Genomic DNA, 20550 nt, shown 5'->3' with positions numbered 1-20550 from the left:
AAATATCAGCTTAGAGACACTAACTCCTTTTTGTTTTGTTTTTTCAACTAAATCTACAAGGAAGTAAGGAGTATTTTTTTATACCAATCATATTAAACCAGGTCCACAGATTGCTCGAGTCATACATGGTATCCCATTCAGTTCTCCCAATGAGGTTGAAAAGACTACAACTGCAATCAGTAGAAGTTCAGTCCAGTCAAAACAAAGTAAAATTGATTTGTGTTTAAGCATAACACATGTTTATTGAGCACATACTGACGCTGTGTGTTTTTAAAATGGGTAATCATTCAGTAAGCTATTTACTATACTGGTAAATTGGGATTGTCCTGGTAAGGACGGTTGACTTGTATGCTATCACATAGGCCCAGTTTTGTTTCAAGTAGACATGCGCTGTATCTTGAAGGATTGTCATTGGTGGGTGACTGGCCATATGCAGGGATGTAACAAGTCAGAGGCAGTTGTGATACAGTACACACCCTTAAAGTGTAAACTCACTTCCAGTAAAGGGGCAGAACTGACAGTGTAAAGATTTAAGATAGCCTCTGTTGACTTGACCTTTCATTGTGGTATCCTGGGACAGGCTTGCGGTCAGGGCTAAGAGCAAAGGTCAAAGCTGCTTGTTCTCTGGACTGGAGGGAGGCTGGCTAGATGGAATTGATCCCCTCGCATCGACATCTGGATGTTTTAAGAAATGGCTTTAAAGAGTTTGAGACCGAAGGATAAGTGGGCAAGCTCTTTGATCTCTCCACAACCTCAGAGAGTGATTGGGCTATAAACGGCAACAAAATGTTCTCCCAACATTATAGAACATAAAACCTGCTTCCCAGTATCTTTTAAAAATGCCAGACGCTTCACCTAAAAAAAATAAAAAGTTGACAGCAGTTGGAGATCTATTGTAATAAAAATATTTTTCCAAAAAAGGTAGTTGATATATATATATATATATATATATATATATATATATATATATATATATATATATATATGATTATATATAGGTGTATACACACATATATATATATATATATATATATATTGAGACGCCCTTGTAGCCGACCTACTACTGCTAATATCTTCATAACCATTCAAACTGGCAACTTCGTATTGTTTGTGTTTTGAGTAGAATATAATGGCACCCTTCACTTTTTGACCTGTGACTTAAGATGACCACCACAATGGGGTCATTTGGGTTTTTGTTTTTCTGATGATAAAGATGTAAAGCTTCGAGTTATTCACACTGACAGTTCATGTCCTAGGTTTTTTTTTTTTACGTTATTAAAAAAAACGAGTTAAGCTCGAATTGGGCCCATCTGTAACTATAATTGGTACATCCTACTTAGATGTGTTTACTTTCTACATGGGTTTGAATACAATCCAAAAATACACTAGGTTAAAAAAAAAAAAAACATTAATTATAACTAATGCCATCCTGGATTCAGAACAGAGCATACGAGGTATGAGTTACAAACTCTCAGTGCCTCAAAAAAAAAAAAAACACTTACATTTAGAAAGTCCAGTCCCCCGTCTGTCCGTCCCCATTTAATGCCAGGGCGCCGTCGGTTCCTTGTGAAATATTGTGTTCATGAATGCAGGGTATTGCTTGTCATCATGAAGACAAGGAGATTTGGAGATGTTGAGTGCAGACTGCAGACGGCTGGACTGGGAGTACAGAGGCACATTTTAAAGGGACGAAGGTTTCAGGAAATGATCTAAGATTTTTCCAAGCACTGTACACTGCTTTTGTTTTTTAAAGGTCTTTTGAAATTGCTTTCTGTACATTAGCAGGCAGACCTTTTAGTAGTTAGCAGTAAAGACTAGGAACTACAGAGAATCAGTCCAGATCCTTTTAATGTCACTTCAAAAGAGCGGTAAGCAGAGCTCACTTTAGCAGAAGTTGGCAAAATCAGCTTTTAAACCCCATCACTCCTGTTTTGCTGTGGAACTTGGTGTATAATACTAGGTACTGCATTGATTACAACAGTGTTCCTTCAGTGTCATCACATCATCTATATCATACATGTACACCACATAAGAATACGTTGCAGTGTTTTGAAACCTATAGTGTGCTGCATTGTGATGCTTTAGAGCATTTCAGAATTGTACAGAAACGTACGTGCTTGTAAACCTCCACACTTCACCTCCCAGTTGTGTTGTACTTCTTTAAAACAGGGATCTGGTTTAACTTCTCACTTATGGAAAGCACCTTCTACAACACAGCGCCCCCTTACACCATGCTGAAGTATGCAGTAGTTTAGCCATCACCATGTGCTTTTCATGTTCTGTTTTCAGAAATATGAAGTATGAGTTTTGGCCTGTTCCCATGCCAGCTAGGGTTAGCAGATGTCCTGGAAAAACTGGGATTGTCCCAGTTTTCAGCCATCGTTTTTTTTTTTTTCTTTGTCCCAGTCAGAAACCGTAACATTGTTAATTTGTCCTGGTTTTGCTATTGTACTCAATTATGAAACTGTAGCAGTGTGCTCAGCAAGTAATTTATTAGGTTGTGTTATCACCTTTCAAAAACAAAAATAAACAATCTTCCAGATCTTGTATGTAGTAATTATAATTATGCTTTTAATTCATATTCTTAACTTCCTGGACCGTGTCTAGCTTTTTAAAATGGTATCTTGCCAGTGCCACCAGCCAAGTTAGCTTTTTAAGTTGGTCTTAATTTTATTTCGATAAACAGCTGATCTGTGTGATTTAACAGGTGTGATTTATACTATATATTAGCGTGACCATCCTAGTAAAAGTTGGCTTCCTTCAACTAATAAACTATCCCTCCCCCTTCTTTGTTCATTTTGAATGACCTTTAAACCCAGCAGTCTAGCTGACCTCTCACCCTTCCTGTTTTTAGGTGGCCCTGGTACAGTGGACTGAGAGTGTGGGTCTAACACTTGTAGGCCGGGATCAGGCCTCCATGCAGCTGAGGACCCCTGGTGGCCAGATTTTGAATTTCACCATCCTGCAGATTTTCCCTTTCACTTATGAAAGCAGGCGCATGGGAGTTATTGTCAGGGTAAGTGTCTTCAAATGGGATTCAGAAAAGTGACTCCTACTGCAGTAAAAATGCAGAGATAAACAACAGGACTCGAGTAAGCCAGGCTAATGTTCTAATCCAGAATAGAAAGAGATTTGATGACTGTTAACAAAGATACACTTGTCTTATTGATCAGTCATGGATTTATTTTTTTAATTAAACTGATGACATAGCATTCATTGAACATAGATACAATATATGTATTTTTGAAATAATAGGGATAAAAGATTGCAGCACTAATTTGTTTGAGTTGAGAAACATCTATAAATGTAAATGTGTGTGCATTATAATGTGCGTTTGCAAAGACAAAGTTACTCAATTCTGAGAATAGAGGAAATGACACTGTGGCAGGCTGGCGAGTGGATAGAGGCCCAGAGACAGTCTGCAGTTAAAGATACTAATTTTATTATAAATAACACAAAACAAAAGTGCATAATGGCAACATAAAGGGATTTAAACACAAAAAAAACCAATACAAAAACAAACTTACAAAAACAAGGTTTCCAGGCTGGGCAATGCCTTCACTGGATTCAAATTTACCAAACCAAAACCAACAAAACACCAACCTGCTTCCTCAACTCCCTCCTCCCAAATGAGAAGCAGAGGCCTCCTTTTATGTCAGGTGGCTGGGCGCTGATTGATTGTTAATTAACCTAATCAACTAATCAACCCCAGCCACCTGAACATAATAAACCCAGGCAGGTAGGGGAAATTAACCCCATCCTTGCCAATTTAAAAAGGGCAGAGCTTTGCTCTGCCACACACCTCCCCCCATGTACAACGTACACCGGCCGCAATCTGCCAACACCCCCCCACCCCCCTCGAGTCCAATTATGTCCCTTGGGTGGGCTGTTATGGTAGTTGGTGGTGGGCGGAGCCCCCAAGCCTTCTTTGGTTGAGGGGGCCCCGGATCTCCAAGGTAGTACGGCGACGGCGGCCCGGCTCCCTCTAGTGGCGGAGGCGGCCCGGCTCCCTCTAGTGGCGGAGATGGACCCTCGGCAACCCTAGAAAACAAAAAGGAGACACCAGCAGTCCCAAGCGATGCGGAGCAGCAGGCAACCCCAGGCAATGCGAATGTGTCATCCCTGGGCGGTGCAAAGCAGGCATCCTTGGGCCATAGCTCCTCCCTCTCTGGCTCTGGTAGCAGCGGCAGCTCCTCCTCCCTCTCTGGCTCTGGGAGCGGCGGCAGCTCCTCCTCCCTCTCTGGCTCTGGGAGCGGCGGCAGCATCTCCCATGTCTTACCGCCAGGTAATTAACCACCATGAGGGCAACCTCTGGGAAGGACGCTGGGTGGTGTTCCTCCCACTGTTCCCACCTCTCCCCATCTCAACGCCACAGCGTGTTGATAACTATGGGGAGATCGTGGACGAGGTCTGCCTCAGGGTGCATCAACCAGTCCCAGATCTCCTGGGACGGTGGTGAAGGTGGTGGTGCTGGAGGTAGTGGGGTGGCCCCTGATGCCCGGGATGAATACTGCACCTCTTCCTGGGCCTGGTTGTAGGGGCATCCTGCTCAGTTGTGGCCGTCCTCCTCACACCGACCACACCAGTTTGCCGGTGGCACATCTGGGCAGGACCGCCAACGATGGTCCTCCTTCCCACACCAGGAACACCAAGGGAAGAGGCTGGCCGGGTCCTCCAGCGGTGGCTGCAGCAGCTTACATTTCTTCAGCTGCTGCGTGTCCTGCCTTTGCCACTGTCTGCTCTTCTTTCCCATTTTTTTTTTCAAAAAAAAAAAAAAAAAAAAAATTATCCCAAAAATTCCAAAAAAAATAAATACTGCTCTGAGCCTCTAGGTGGCACTATCCCACAGTTGACACCAACTGTGGCAGGCTGGCGAGTGGTAGAGGCCCAGAGACAATCTGCAGGTAAAAAAAAACCTAATTTATTATAAATAACACAAAACAAAAGTGCACAATGGCAAAATAAAGGGATTTAAACACAAAAAAAACCAATACAAAAACAAACTTACAAAAACAAGGTTTCCAGGCTGGGCAATGCCTTCACTGGAAACACCAACACCAACACCAACACCAACACCAACACCAACACCAACACCAACACCAACACCAACACCAACACCAACACCAACACCAACACGCTTCCTCAGCTCCCTCCTCCCAAATGAGAAGCAGAGGCCTCCTTTTATGTCAGGTGGCTGGGCGCTGATTCATCGTTAATTAACCTAATCAACTAATCAACCCCAGCCACCTGAACATAATAAACCCAGGCAGGTAGGGGAAATTAACCCCATCCTTGCCAATTTTTAAAGGGCAGAGCTTTGCTCTGCCACAAACACTTTTGTTTAATTCTGAACTCGTATGATCACTGGTAGGCTCATAATTACTTATAATGATGATATAAAAATGTGGATCTCTTTTGATTTACATCTTTAAAGTGTATTAACCATGCTTGGATAGTGTCCCAATCAGGCTCCAATAATCCAATATGTGCAGTATCAGACTTGAAATAATTAAAATAATTTGAATACTAGAGCTCAAATTGTCCTCATTAGCGTGACCAAGCCCCTAAACACTATTTGTGTTTTTACAAATGAGATTTCTATGACATGCAATGCCCATTGTCAGAGAGAGGTATCACTGCATTTTTGGATTCTGAATCCTGAATTTGGCTGAGAAAGAAAAACCCCATTGGATTCCTCTGCAGCGTAATCAAGCACAGGTGTGGTATCTGAGAGAGTGCTAACCCTGCTTTGAACTTTTGAGAAAGGAATTGACTAACTCCAATTCTCAGCTGAGTCCTTCATTTTGCATTTTGAAGCACTGAATAGACAAAGTTTGCTCTTGGCTTCCCAAAATGACACCTTTTAAAGATCAGTCAGTATAAAAACAACAGACCCCACAAGATTTGTACATATAAACATGCCATGTGTGAATTGAAGCGTATGCTTTAGTTGGTTGAATACAGTATGTGCAGTATATGTAAGAAGGGACATCCCCCAAAGTTATACAACAGAAAACAATTAACAAACACATCTTTTCTGTGACAGATATCATAAGAAATACAAGGTCAGCTGTGGTTGGATATGCTAGAAATACATTGTTCTTTAAGGTTAGGGACGTCTTTGAATGTGCGGAACAGAGATTTGAATCCAAACTCCAACTTTGGATCAGGAAAGGTTTTTTGTTTGTTTTGTCTATCCATCCATCCCTGTGTTTTCAAGTCCTAGATACTATACGTTTTTTGTAGTTAATGATAACAGAGCAGTTGAGATTGTACTTGATTCTTTGTTCTCTACTAAACTCTTTGATGTTTTCTTCAGGATGACTCCAGCGGAGAGATCGCTTTTTACATGAAGGGGGCTGACGTTGTCATGGCTGGCATTGTCCAGTACAACGACTGGCTGGAAGAGGAGGTGGGGAGTGACTTCTAGTAGGCCTAGAACACACCACACACATTAATGGCTATATTTAAGTGTTACAAAACTACCGCAGAACCAGACAAGAGGTCTCATTGTAGAAGTATTGTTAAGCATAAAGGGTGTAACAGTGCGGCCTCTTTAAAGACAGGTATTGTTGAAATCTCTTGAGTTTTGCAGGCTAACTGCATCCAGTATTTTATAACAATCTTCCCACGATCATACTTCAAACAGTATGTATAACATTTATAAATGTGTAATACTCTCTTGAATGTATAGGCGTCTACTTTAAACTTCGAAGTCACCATGATACAAAGAGAGACAAGAAGAAGAATTCATGAGTACATCTTGCTTTTGATTGTCATTACTAGTGTCATATTACCCATCTCTCAGAATGTCATACACTTCAAATGTCACTATCATTTCCATGTTTCAAAGAAAGATAAAACGAAATGGAAATGTATACATTGTATTTGTGGAATTTACCATTGTTATTACAGTGTGGCAACATGGCGAGAGAAGGACTCAGAGTTTTGGTGGTGGCGAAGAAATCTCTATCTGAGGAGCAGTATCAGGATTTTGAGGTAAGGATATTTCCCAGGTTAAAAAAAACTGTCATTCAAAATCTACTTTGCCCAGTCTGTTGTATTATAAGCAATATTCATCTGTTTACAAAGAAGCCTGACTGAAAAAGTGTTGGCATGTCTTACAGTACCTTCAAGTTTCATGACAAGAGTCAATGGCATTGAGTCAAGGGCAGTGTAAAGCTGTCAGGCTATACGCTATACAGACAGTTATATAACTGTACTATAGAAACTGTTATGATTATGTGTGGGTAATGCACAAAGGAAAGACCTCTTTAAATCGTGTGTTAACCATGCATTTTCATCAGAGACTTGCAGTAAACGTCTGTGGGTCCTTCAGTACCAAATATTTGTGCAAAGACATGTTTATTAAGAGAACTACTTTGAATTAATTTTGGATTCATGTATACCTCAAACAACATGATGGAGAGGATTTCCTGTCCTGAGTACTGGTGATTCAGACTGCTCACATTGAAACCCAGCCCTGCCTTGTTTTCTTGGCCTTACAGTTAAATGCCTTGGAAGTTCTGAGAGATGCTACAGAAGTCTCAGTTTAAAAAATAAACACAACTGTGACTCGTTTCAGCTACCCGCCTCGTCCCTGACATCCCAGACCCTAATGATACATTGTGTATAATGTGGGTAACTTTGGCTCAGTCTGAGTCACAGATGCCATGAATCATTGAAAAAGGGGGTTGTTTTTTAAATCTCACTTTTGCAGCGGTGGTTTATTCATAAAAAAAAAAAAAGCCATCTCAGTTTAACGTACTTCAGTTGACTTTTTAAGTTTGAAGTTTAAAAGAAATTATTTAAGCTGAATGTAGAGTTTACTACGTGCAGTCTGGACCGCACTTACGCGACATGATTTTAAATGTTCTGGAGGGATACCTGGCCATTCCTCAAAGATTACTACCTCTAATTCCTGCAGGGAAGTTAGTGGTAGAAATTGTTTTCCAGAATGACCCTCAGACTGTTCCTGGTCCTTTGAATCCTCTGTTCAGTCTTGGAAGCACCTTCCAACCAAGCTCCTAATACAAGCCCTTTATCAAAGTCTGTCAGATCTGCTGTCTTGTCCATCGAGACTGAAACTGACTACAGAGAGCTGCAGCTTATATGTATTGTAGGTCGTAAAACACATTAAAGTACCTGGTGCTATCAAAATAATTCCAGTAAATCTTACCTAATGTGACAAGTGCACACTTTGTGCTAAAGGTGAATTTGAAAACATATCAGTCACAGGAAAAGTAGTGATTGGTACTCAAAGACAACCAATGCATGAAGCTTTTGGGAGTTATTTGAATCAGTATTTGAATTAATGCCCCCTTCCTTGGTACATTGGTTCAGGCCCGGTATGTTCAGGCCAAGCTGAGTGTGCACGACCGCTCTCTGAAGGTTGCCACGGTGATCGAGAGCCTGGAGATGGAGATGGAGCTGCTGTGTCTTACTGGGGTGGAGGACCAGCTACAGACAGACGTGAGACCCACTCTGGAGATACTGCGCAACGCTGGCATCAAGGTGACAGAAACTTGGGACAGGAAGGTGGTACATACATTAACATTCGCCCGTCATCCAGTGAAATGCTAGATCATCAAAACCATGATATGCAAGCTCACATAAAAACCAATGAAACATTCCGCGAGACAGGAACTGCTTTCTCTTACGGAATTATCGGTTATGTGTTTTAAATCATACCAAGATACCGTGCTGCGTAGCTTGTTCTGTATCAAAAACTTTTCAAATCTTCCACTCTCCCCCTATGTATTCCTCAGGTATGGATGCTGACAGGGGACAAACTTGAAACGGCAACCTGTACTGCAAAGAATGCTCATCTTGTTACCAGGACCCAAGATATTCATCTATTCAGACAGGTAAGTGTAATAAACCTGTGACTGTCAAAAAGATAGCGATATTCTTAGCATTACAGTTTAATACTTGGTCAGCATAATGCTTGAGAGTGTCATGATACTAATTAGAGGGAAGGTTTTGTTTTTTACAAGTCTTGGTTACTTCAGCTTTGGTACGGGTTTGAAATATCTTGGTTCTTCTTTACATGAACTTTGTATGTCATCTTCTGTTTGTCATCACATCCTGGTGATTTTGTCACCACTCTGTTTTACCACTAAACATGTTGTACCTTAAAACGGGGAAAGACCCAATTTTGTATGGTGCCACCCTTACCTTGTTCACGACACTAATAAAGTTCGTGACCCCGTCCAAACGTCACCCCCTGTCACAACCCCAAGGTGAGACCACATGGTCAACAAGATCTTCTTCCTGTGTAAAACTCTCGACAGATTTCTGTTGTGGCTCCACGCAAAAATTTCAAAGGTCAAGTTGGAGTTTAACCTACCTCCATACTGATTTTTGTCTTGATACTATTGACTAAAATCCTTAAGATGGCTATTTTTTTATTATTATTATTATTATTATTATTATTATTATTATTATTATTATTATTATTATTATTCTGTTTCAGGGGCTTTCCCTGGAGTTCAGGAGCTGTTCTTCAGTTCTAGCTGCCTGTCATGTAGCCTAGGCAAGACCAGCCAGTGTCCAAACAAACTGCCTCTTTGGATTGAAGTTCCTGGCAATATACTCCTGTGCACCAGAAGGTGTACTTCTATCAAGACTCTTTGATGTAGTCCACTATGTCATTGGCAGGCTGGAACTAAAGAGTGGCTCCTGAATTCCTAGCCACCTTAACGTACTACAAAAAAACACATACAAACAATACGAGTAAATGCAAAAAGAACCTCTCCGAGTAACTGCAAACATCTCAAAACGCACACACACAAAAATTATAATATATATATATAAAATACACAATTTGAAATTCCACTTTTAAAGTATGTAAGGATACGATTTTATACTTAGAAATGTGTTTTGACACAACCTGAAGAAATCACAGAGCTTGGAGTCCGACAAACAAAAGAGAGGCTCCCTGATGACTTTACCAGGCTCTACCTGCAAAATCACTTTTGATACTTGGTCCACTTGCCTTTGGATGCCTTCCATTTCCAAAGTGAAATGCCATGAAAGGTTACAGTTTGCGTAGGAAGAGTCGAAGGTTCCTGGAAATGGATAACAATGACTGGCACGGCATGAAACCAGATACTGAACTCCATAGGGTATGGCTATCTAGCTAGCAGATGTGTGTGTGTGTGTGTGTGTTCACATATAATAATGGGATGGTCAAGGACTTTTATAGTCCAAGGCTTTTTGTTAATTTATTTTTTCTGACTCTGGTATTCTTTAAAGCTGTATATAGTGTGCAGCAAAATGCACATTTTAAAATCAGATTTGAAAAAAAACAAAACAACTGAGAAGTATCTGGTTGTGTATTTCATGTGTGCAAGCAGCAGGGGGCACTGTTACACCTAAAGTACTGTGTGTCAAACTTAAATTGAATCTCTTAAATCTTTTGTTTGTTTGTTTTACATCAGGTGACCACGCGAGGTGAAGCCCATTTGGAGCTGAATGCCTTCCGAAGAAAGCATGACTGTGCCCTGGTTATATCGGGTGACTCTCTAGAGGTGAGGCAGGCTGTATATGTTATGCACTTCCTGCACTATATACATCTCTGATGTACATCTTTGAATGAAACCCATTTTACAGCAAACTTTATTTTGAACACAAGACATTTATATTTGCAAGTATTGTTTTTCAGTAGCATTGCACTACTTGATGATTAACCAATCAGGTGCTTCCTTTATTGTCTGACATGCTTCTGATTTACGGTTTTAACCGATAAAACACTCCCGATACAAAAAAATGAAATTGGTGGATAGCCAATAGACCCCGGAAAACACTGGAAAAACTGCGGAAATGGCTAATCAATTCACGTTGACTTTACCCTTTTTCCATTAAAAAATAAAACTGACTACAAAAATAATAATAAATACATTTCTCAGTGCTGCTGGGCAATGTCCCGCCTTCCTGACTTGTGTTTATCATTGATTTGTTCTGAATACTTTAAACCCGCCCCAACTACTGAGTGACAGCACATTCCTACATTTCTATTGGAGACTCCGCTTGCGAGATTTAAAGCGAGATTACAATCAAGATGGAGGCTGGTTAGCGGGATTTAAAGCTTTACAGTTAAAATACAGAGGATTTAAAGTAGAATTGTGGCGAAATGTACAAACATGCCTACACACAAAAACCCCAGAATAATGTGCCTGTGACCAGAGGGATTTCATTGTGGAAGAAGGTACAACTTAAGTGTGCCAGTACTGTCGAGTTACTACTATACATATTTTGACTGGAAAAAAAAAATGCTGAAGCATTTTGGAAAGTAACCAAAAACACCAATTTCATACAGTATAGCATAAATGAAAGCCTTTTTAACTAGTATATTATAAGAACTTCCCTGTGCTTCATCTGCACCTACTGCTCCTAGCACAAAGCAAGTCCAAGGGAAGTTGGTTAGGGATTAAAATACACAATTAAAATATTAAAAAAATAAATTTAAAAAAATCCTGAAGCTAACAAAAGTTCACACTTGTTTTGTTTTTTAGGGTAAGAAACAATGCATGTTTTTCATATGGTAATTTGTAAGGTTACAGACCTGAATGGGATTTGAATGGAAATAATATTTAATTTAATCAGACCAGTGGACGTTTTAATGCGCGCCTCAGCTGTGTTTTGCTTGCAACAGATTTGTCTGAAGTTCTACGAATATGAATTCATGGAACTGGCCTGTCAGTGCCCCACTGTGGTTTGCTGCCGCTGTGCCCCCACTCAGAAGGCCCAGATTGTCAGACTGCTAAAGCAGCGCACTGGCAAGCTCACCTGTGCAGTCGGTGAGTATTCACTCTGCAGCGTTCGTTTCATATCTTTGTACACGCTGCAGGATTAAGAGTGCTGTCTCATGCTTGCATGTCTGCCTTGCGATGGCAGAAGGATGCTTGAATCACTAAGGTGTTTTACTGTGAGTAATACTGTAGCTGTTGTTGACTGAAGTCATTAGAAGAATTTAGTTCATTGTGTAAACACAGCACGATTAATATAATGTGAAAAGAAAAGCTGGCTGGGTTTAGATTCACAGCTGTTTGTGTAAATTACAAAGGGAAAGCTTGTACGTGGACTACCGAATCTTCCTTTACAGAAAGTAAACAAACTGGAAAGTCAACAGTGCCTGGTTTCCAAAGATGTACAGGATTATGTGTTAAACAACTAGCCTTTACTCTTATTACAAAGACTGTGCAATTGATTGTGTTTTATTATTGATGCAGGGGATGGAGGAAATGATGTCAGTATGATCCAGGAAGCAGACTGTGGAGTTGGAGTGGAAGGCAAAGTAAGACTTCTGTTTCATTGAGAAACCGTTTCCATGTTAAAGGAATACCCCTGCATATGCATACTTTTATACTTCATATCCATTAATCTGTGTTCTTAATTGTCATGTATTACTTATTCAGTACTCATGAATATTTGATACCTATTTTGTCTCTGACCACAAATGAACAATATCTCTCTAATGAGGCCGCTATAAAAAGGACCACTAGAGGGCACACTTGGGTTGTGCATCAGTAATTTTTTTCCCCCGTGAAACAGCTTGTCAGGGAATATTTGACAAACTCAGTTTCAGAGGGGATGAAGAAATGCTCAGTTTAGTGTGTCACATTTATATACAATATAATTAAGCATAAATCCTTAAATTCACTGAGTGTCATTTCAGTTTAGTCAAAGCTGACCAACAGCATAGTATTCAGTTTTGGGGGCTTTTGTGTTTGAATGGTAAATAATAAGAAATGCCCTGTATTTGTTTCTGCTGTTGTAGGAAGGAAAGCAGGCGTCCTTGGCTGCTGATTTTTCTGTCACTGAGTTCAAACACTTGGGCAGGTTGCTGATGGTCCACGGGAGAAACAGCTACAAGAGGTCAGCCGCCCTCAGTCAGTTTGTGATTCACAGGAGTCTCTGCATCAGTACAATGCAGGTAACCAATCCAATTCAGCTGGTAGGCTTGAGCGGGCTCTCAGTCGCTTGCTAAGAACTCAGTCACACGACCACCATATGGCTCAGGTTTGCTGCCAAGATGAAGTAACATTTATTAACTGAAGCGTGGTCTGTTATTCTAATAGACGACTTCAGGACTTAATGTACAGGGCCTTACAACCACAGTATTTGTGGAGGTGCTTTACAAGGGAAGCTAGGCTACATCTGTTTTTAATAGCATAGTACAATACCGAAAATATTTTATGGGGATCTTACGTTGATTTTCACATTTTAAAAAGTGTAATAATTTAAAGTATGTAAACCACTGTAATTGAATAATGTGTGGAAATAAATAACAATAACTCTTAAAATACAAAATGAAGTTGAATATTTGTCTGATAGTATGTATGATAGTTTGCACAGGTCTAAATGTTTAATCTTTTATATGTAGATTTATACCAGTAGTTCTAACCAATGCTTTAAATGTATTTTCTTAGCTCTTATTTGCCTCCACAAGGGATGAAATCCCAGGTGGCAAGCATATAGAAGGCTAGGAGTCCAAATCTGTAACTGCATTGCAAAACACTGCACAGTGGAGGAGGTTTTATAGCTCAATATTGTATTCATTAAAACAGTTGTGAAACAACTTGAAGATGTGTGAATACAGTCCTAATGTGTGTGGAGACGTTGTTGAGAGCTTCTCTATATTCCTGGGAAAGCAGGGCCAGCCTTGAGCTATAGGTCTGTTAGTCCAGGGATTGGGATAGCAGGATTGTGGTTGCAGTTATTTTCCAAGGCTCATGGAAGTTTGCTCACCACTCTAGAGACAGCTAGACCTGAAATTGATCCCCCAGGCTTTGCATGACTGAAGGCCTCAAATTTGAAAACCCAGTGTACAAAGATGCCCAACTGCCTACTTATGTGTGGTTATTTTATTTATAAAATGGTCTTTTTTTAAAAAAAAAAGGTTTAGTCGAGAAATAAAACCAATAATTAATGTTACTTTCCACATTTACACGTGTCTATTAATCATAGGAACTGCTACACATTGTTTCGTGTAATCTTTTTTCGTTAGCAACACAAGGCCTTCTGAGTTTATATAAGCACGTGGGCCTTCTGTCTTAAGACACTTGATTACATGCAGTTTTATTTAAAATAACCAGGGCCTAGATAATTATGTTCTCTTGTACAGATGCAAGAATTGCAAATAGTTTTAATATAGTTTTATAGTTTTGCTTTATAGTTTTTGTTAACACGCAAGCTGAACATTTTTTAAATATTTCTGTGGGGTGTGTTCATGAAAAACTCAGTCGTATCATAACTTGAAATTCAAAACCTTGGTATATAAATAAAACGGGCAATTTAACCTTTATCAATTCAACATCGGCCATCATTTTTCTTGCCTGGCTTGAATTTTGCCTCCACTCCAAGTATTTGTTATCATAATAATTCCAGGCTGAGCAATGAAGCTGCTGCGGTGGCCGTGTGTAATAAAGCACTGTGTTCCTCCCTCAGGCTGTCTTTTCTTCAGTCTTCTACTTCGCCTCAATTCCTCTGTACCAAGGTTTCCTCATTATAGGGTGAGTGTTTCAAAGTGTGTTCTAATTGGATTTATTGTGAATGTAATACTCGTAAAAAGGTGAGAGACAGTGTTACTGGCTGCAGTCAGGCCCCATGAGAGCTTTCTCTCACAGTGCCAAGTGCTGCAAATGCATTTAGTTTATTTGGTCTTTCACTTGGCTTTTTATGAAATTTTTAGTCATTCTGAGTGAGCTCAGTTGCTCTAATACTGAATTTGAAGCAAACTGTTTAAAATAAAATTATACCAGTGTTACTCTGACAAGCAATATCTGTACAGCTTGCTTTGTGATTTCCGTCTCTGCTGTTATTTGATTTGCTTTATCTGGACAACAGTCCAGAACAGTCCAGAACCGTGCTTTGGGCTGTAGAGTACTAGATTGAAAAATGAAAAAACAAATAAGCCTGGTAAACAAATGTGTTCTCCTTGCTTCCCCTCCCCCAGGTACTCCACTCTGTACACCATGTTCCCAGTATTCTCCCTGGTTTTAGACAAGGATGTCAAGTCAGAGGTGGCCATGTTGTATCCTGAGCTCTACAAGGACCTTCTCAAGGTAGGTTTGGATTCCCGTGGCAGGGGGGCCTGCTTGTGGAAGGATTGTATGTCTCAGTCATTGTAGCTGTTCTGAAACACGACTTTATCACTGAAAAGTACAAGAACTGGGTGCTCTTGCATCACAGATATTCAAGCATTTACCCAAGCCATCACTAAACATGTTCTGCTGATTACCTCAGTGTATTAGGAAAATAGTTTAAAAAAATTGCAATACAGCACTAAATTAAATTAAAAACTAAGAAAATACTTTGATCTTTTATTTTAACAATTTAAAAAACATGCTCAAAAACTATTTCAGGACAAACTCCTTAATATTTAACAGAATGTGAATGTAATGAACAGATATGTAAATACAGTGGACAGTGGAACCCATACAAAGGACATCACTATTTTAATACATGGTTGACCTTGTGTATGCTGGGCTTAATGAGCAGACAATGTTTTGGGGCTGTCTGAGACCCCCACATACAGAGGCAGCTGTAAAAGTTTGTATTGTTTGGTATGTTTTCAAAGCTCTTATCAGTATAGTGGTATTATAGTTAAAATCTAATTCTAGGGATACTCACTTTGTGTAATAAGTCATTTTCTTTCTTTTGGTTCTTCCAGGGTCGTCCTCTTTCTTTCAAGACATTTTTACTGTGGGTTCTAATAAGCATCTATCAAGGTAGGTGGCTGTATTGATGTGTGTTTAATACACAAGATTGAGCGTACACAAGTACAGTATACAAGTGTATCTTTTATAAACGTTTTAACATTTTAGTGTGCAATTTAAAAAAAAAAAAGCAAAAAAAAACAATGTTATAGTTATTAAAGAAAAAACCTCCATTCCGTCATTCTTTGTGTTTTATTAAAACTGCTTTGTTTTAAAGCGAGAAATCACCCAGACACGCTTGCCTGTATGTCAGAATGATAAACTAATGAGCCATATGTGTAAATGAACCAAACCCCCTTTTTTCTTTGACATTTTGTAATGTTTTCTTTGCTAATGTGCTTTGACTCTGTGTTCAGGAGCAAGTCTTCAGTTCTAGTTGTCTGCCACAGATATATGGAACGCAGGCTAGATCGGCCAGTGTGTCTTTACAGAAGTAAGAGCAGTCTAGTGCACAGCTCTGTATTGCCAGAAAAATCAAAAGGAAGCTTTCTCCTCAGGACCTGTTAAAAAGATTCTGATAGCTCTTCAGCTGATAAAGTTACACATGTCTATGGCAGGCAGCTAGAAGTGAGCTGCTCCTAAACTCCAAGCAACACAGACTACATGAAAACAAATGTGCGTAATTATAATTGGAGCCACTCCGAAGGATTGAAAACGTTAGTAAAAGGTAAGGCGTCAGTAAACCATGTGGTGTGTTGCTGCCTGCTCTTTCAGCCCCTGACATCTGGGACGGTGCTCTGTCTGTGCTTCTTTGCAGGCAGTATTATAATGTATGGAGCGCTGCTCCTGTTTGAGTCTGAGTTTGTCCACATCGTTGCCATCTCCTTCACCTCTCTGATCCTCACGGAGCTGCTGATGGTGGCTCTCACCATCCAGACCTGGCACTGGCTCATGATCGTGGCAGAGCTGCTCAGCCTGGCCTGCTACGTCGCCTCCCTCGTCTTCTTGCACGAATTCATTGGTAAGGCTCCCTAAACAAGAAGCACAAGCAACCAAAATCAAAAGCATATGTTAGAATCAGATGCTCCACAACAGTGATATTTCATTGGATAATTTCTTCATGGTTAGGCAACTTTTAATGAATGCAACACACAACAGGATACATCTGATGGACATTCACCCATGGTGCTGACATTTTAAAATCTTTGGCCGCAAACTCATACGGATTTCAATAGAGTTTCACATGATTGTGTAGGAGTAACATCAGAGTAGCAAATGTTTTATTATTCTGTAAGGATTTCTCTAGTCCTGAGGATAATGTAGAAAAAGGCTACAAATTCCTAATGAATTCAAGTGGAACACCACACGAATAGTAGCTAGTGCCCCGGAATTCAGAGGAATTTCTGGTTAGTGTAACCCATATATCTTCATTTCAGCCTGGTTGTATCAATATTATATAAAAGAATATAGGATGTCAACATTGCTTAAAGAACTTGGTATGGGCGAGTGATGTCATAGTTATCTTAACACTTGTACTGGATCGTTATGCAAATGATGAACGCTGCTGTACAATATCAGACATTGAAAAAAGGGATCACCTTTTCTCCACATTGAAACACTGTAAAACTATTTTTAAAATTGTGTGGGGAGACTACTCCAAGTTGAATCACATTTACAGTTTGCCATCAGCTTTTGAATATGATTGAACAGACAGCCGGAGAGTAATATCTAAGAGGAAGTTCCTTCTGTGCTCCAGTGTCTGCGGGTCTTGCGCAGGGTATTCTAGGAATTAGAAATAGAGACACAGCCAGGGGAGGTGAGGTGGAGCAGTCGCTTAATACCCAAGGCTCACCCACATTTAAAAAAAAAAAATATATATATATATATTTTTGTATTGAACATAGTATCGTTGCAGACATCCTTATATCTAATGTAAAAATCGTATGTATTTGTAATTACATCTTACAAAAAAAAAAGTGAATCCTTTTTATAACGTTTGCAGCATGACATTGCTCAAATATTGAGTTTAAAGATTTGTTTCTGGTTGTTATGGAGATATAGTACTGTCTACATGATTGAGGAAGAGCAAGAGAAATTTGACGCCAAGGCAACTTGGATAAGGAGCTGGGCATTTCAAAACAGTCCAGGCCATACCAAAAAGTGAGCAGCCAGCCTGGGTGAAGCGAGAAGCTCTACGATTGTTTATTAAATTCATTCAAAGACAACAGTAAAAATGACAATGCCTGGCAGAACATTTAGGACATTATTACTAGTATGTCTGGTGAATGAATTTAATGAATATACTGGGGTGGCTTTTACCCTGGAAATATAAAGCAGGAGAAGTATTGCAGCAGTTCTGTGTCTGTCAATGTCCATGTTTGTACTAGCTGTCAATAAATAATATGGGAAATATATACGGGTAGGGTCATGTGAAAGTTTCTGGGCTTAAAACGTTCACCTTTGATGTAGATACAAAAGTTGTTCGCCTCCAGTGTAGAACCGCCTCCAGATTCCTTGCATTTCACATGAATTTCTCCTGTTTCCTCTCTTCGTGACAGATTAGTGTCTGATTCCTTGTATTTCACATGGATTTCTGTTTCCTCTCGTCACAGATGTCTACTTTCTCGCCACATTGTCGTTTCTCTGGAAGGTGACTGTCATCACACTTGTGAGCTGTCTACCTCTTTACATCCTGAAATACCTGCGAAGAAGATTCTCTCCTCCGAGCTACTCCAAGCTTACCTCATAAACACTGACCCAGCACTGAGTTCTGATTTTACGAGAAGGGAAAGCCCATGGTCTTGTTGGATCAGATTTAACATGTGAAAGCTGTGCTTGACTACTACCAACAGTGCTATAATAATCATGCATTGGTGATCTTCAAAGTGTGGTTTCAGATTTACAGTAAATGGAGCAGGAGGTGCAAACACACTACTGTATGGCCCTGCTGCATCAGAATAATGTATGACAGCTATATGATGTCTTGTGCAGTTTTATACACGCCTGTGTGACCAATGTAATGCATACAAATATGCTGTAAATACATTGTCATGCTTCTGGTTAGCATTCCCTTATCACTGGTCCCATCTCACTGATCTGTTGTGATTTACTTAAGTATATTTCTATCTATCTTGTATGTTTAGAAGTGTTCAGTGGCTACCTCTCATCCACTTATGGATATTTCAATATTCAATATTTCTCGCACACTGTTCGCTGTCTGTCATGCAACTTGATTAGAGGCAGCCAGTGAACGTATTTCAAAGCATATTTATTACAAGTCATTCAATCTAAATAAAAAACAGGAGAACCCCTGATATTAACATACTTCATCTGGGTTTTGTATAGAAGCTGTTGGGGTTTAAACATTTTCAACGCTTTGTGGTTGACATAGTGATATTGTAAGTGGAGGTACTGCTCATGGGGATTTGACAGCCAATAAGTGGCAAGAAAATGGATTTTAAAGCCTTGGTTATCACCTAAAGAGCAGCTTGGTGTGGAGATGAATATCGTGCTGTGTTCTGTTTTTTTGTTTTGATTCCCTTTGTGTATCATTTCCGTTTCAGTCATTGCAGCTCAGAAGTTTCATTGTGTTTAGTCTTGGCCTCAGCAGAGCCCTCACACGTGCCTTCTCTCTAACTGTAACCATTAACCAGCCTAGTTAAGACAGCTGGGACCCTACCAAGTTGCTCTTTAAGAGATCTTTACAGCTGTCGCATTCAATACACTGATGTACAGTAGGTTGGTCAGCTCAGCAGTACTTAGTTTACATACAGAACAGATTAAACGGATCCCCTCTCTCCACACTATGAATTATATTGAATGTGATTGTCCAGGGGCCAGCAGAACCCGTTCCGCTGAAGAATTGGTTGCTATGTAGACAGACGAGCGTCATGATATGTCACAATTTAATCTGATTTTAAAACCAAATGCTGGTGTATTGCATTATGTAACAAACCTTAACACTAAACAAAGTAATACAGTTGTCTAGTTCTGAAAATTGGAATGTCGGGGCAGAAGCTGCACAGTTTCCTGTGATTTTATTTATTTATTTATTTATTTTCTTCAGGCAGCCTGAAGCCTTCTTTCATGATGTAAGCACGGTTAAGCTAAATGGTACATGTCATTTTAATATTTATTTATTTGTTTTGGTATCGATTTATTTTATGTTCCATTAATAACAATACAGTTACAAGTAAACTGCTTGAATTCAACTTGTTGTTCATGAGTAACTGGAGCGTACTCAATGCATATTTATTTCATAAGAATTCAGTTGCTAAGTTATTTCCATATATTGCTTTTAGATCAAATAAATTGCTATTCCTTGTTTTACCTTGTATGGAATTTTCAATAACAATAAAGAGTGGTTCTTGAGTTCTGTATTGAGATTTCATTATTTTCTACAGTGCCTTGCTTTGACCTTACTAGAAGAAGTATATGCGCACAGCCATTGTCTTTACTTCCTGATTCCAGAGCAGTCCTGTGCAACTTTGTGACCTTTTGACTCTCTTGGCTCCACCTACCACAGAACAGGCGGAGCCAGGTTAAAGGTAGCACTATAGCAAACGCAATGGCCAAGTGACTAGGATTCTTCAAGCAAGCTGAAAGTCTGGGAGAAACATTTTATAAATCTTTTAAAACAAAACTACAGCAGTGACACCCACCATATATGTCCGTAGACAGCAGCAGTGGGTCTGTCGTAAAAATACACTGTGTGCTTTGATCTGTCTCAAAGGTCTAAACAGAATCAACTTTGGATCAGGACACTTTTTGTATAATGAGACTGCACTAGAATAGTTTAGAGAACACCTCCACTGTTACCTCACTGTTAGTGCTTGAATATTGTGGATGAACAATCCATCTCAGTGCCACTTTCCGGTTTGGTTGATTG

At 39.7% G+C, this 20550-nt stretch overlaps 1 protein-coding gene across 1 annotated transcript in view; it reads left to right on the top strand.

Moving 5' to 3' along the window:
• The window catches only part of LOC121298014 (probable phospholipid-transporting ATPase IIA), a 51594-nt gene extending 31561 nt beyond the window's left edge, over positions 1 to 20033 (top strand). The window contains exons 15-28 of the mRNA XM_041224698.1: positions 2855 to 3016; positions 6320 to 6412; positions 6916 to 6999; positions 8344 to 8514; positions 8769 to 8867; positions 10443 to 10532; positions 11657 to 11801; positions 12234 to 12298; positions 12782 to 12937; positions 14452 to 14516; positions 14960 to 15068; positions 15677 to 15734; positions 16480 to 16683; positions 18275 to 20033. Of these exons, the coding sequence (XP_041080632.1) occupies positions 2855 to 3016; positions 6320 to 6412; positions 6916 to 6999; positions 8344 to 8514; positions 8769 to 8867; positions 10443 to 10532; positions 11657 to 11801; positions 12234 to 12298; positions 12782 to 12937; positions 14452 to 14516; positions 14960 to 15068; positions 15677 to 15734; positions 16480 to 16683; positions 18275 to 18411 (1638 nt within the window). The 3' untranslated portion in view covers positions 18412 to 20033. The remainder of the gene's footprint in view (positions 1 to 2854; positions 3017 to 6319; positions 6413 to 6915; positions 7000 to 8343; positions 8515 to 8768; positions 8868 to 10442; positions 10533 to 11656; positions 11802 to 12233; positions 12299 to 12781; positions 12938 to 14451; positions 14517 to 14959; positions 15069 to 15676; positions 15735 to 16479; positions 16684 to 18274) is intronic.
• Positions 20034 to 20550: the final 517 nt, after the last annotated feature.

Source organism: Polyodon spathula, chromosome 23 (genome assembly GCF_017654505.1).
Source record: "Polyodon spathula isolate WHYD16114869_AA chromosome 23, ASM1765450v1, whole genome shotgun sequence".
Lineage (NCBI taxonomy): Eukaryota > Metazoa > Chordata > Actinopteri > Acipenseriformes > Polyodontidae > Polyodon > Polyodon spathula.
This window is presented reverse-complemented; position numbering and strand designations above follow the sequence as displayed.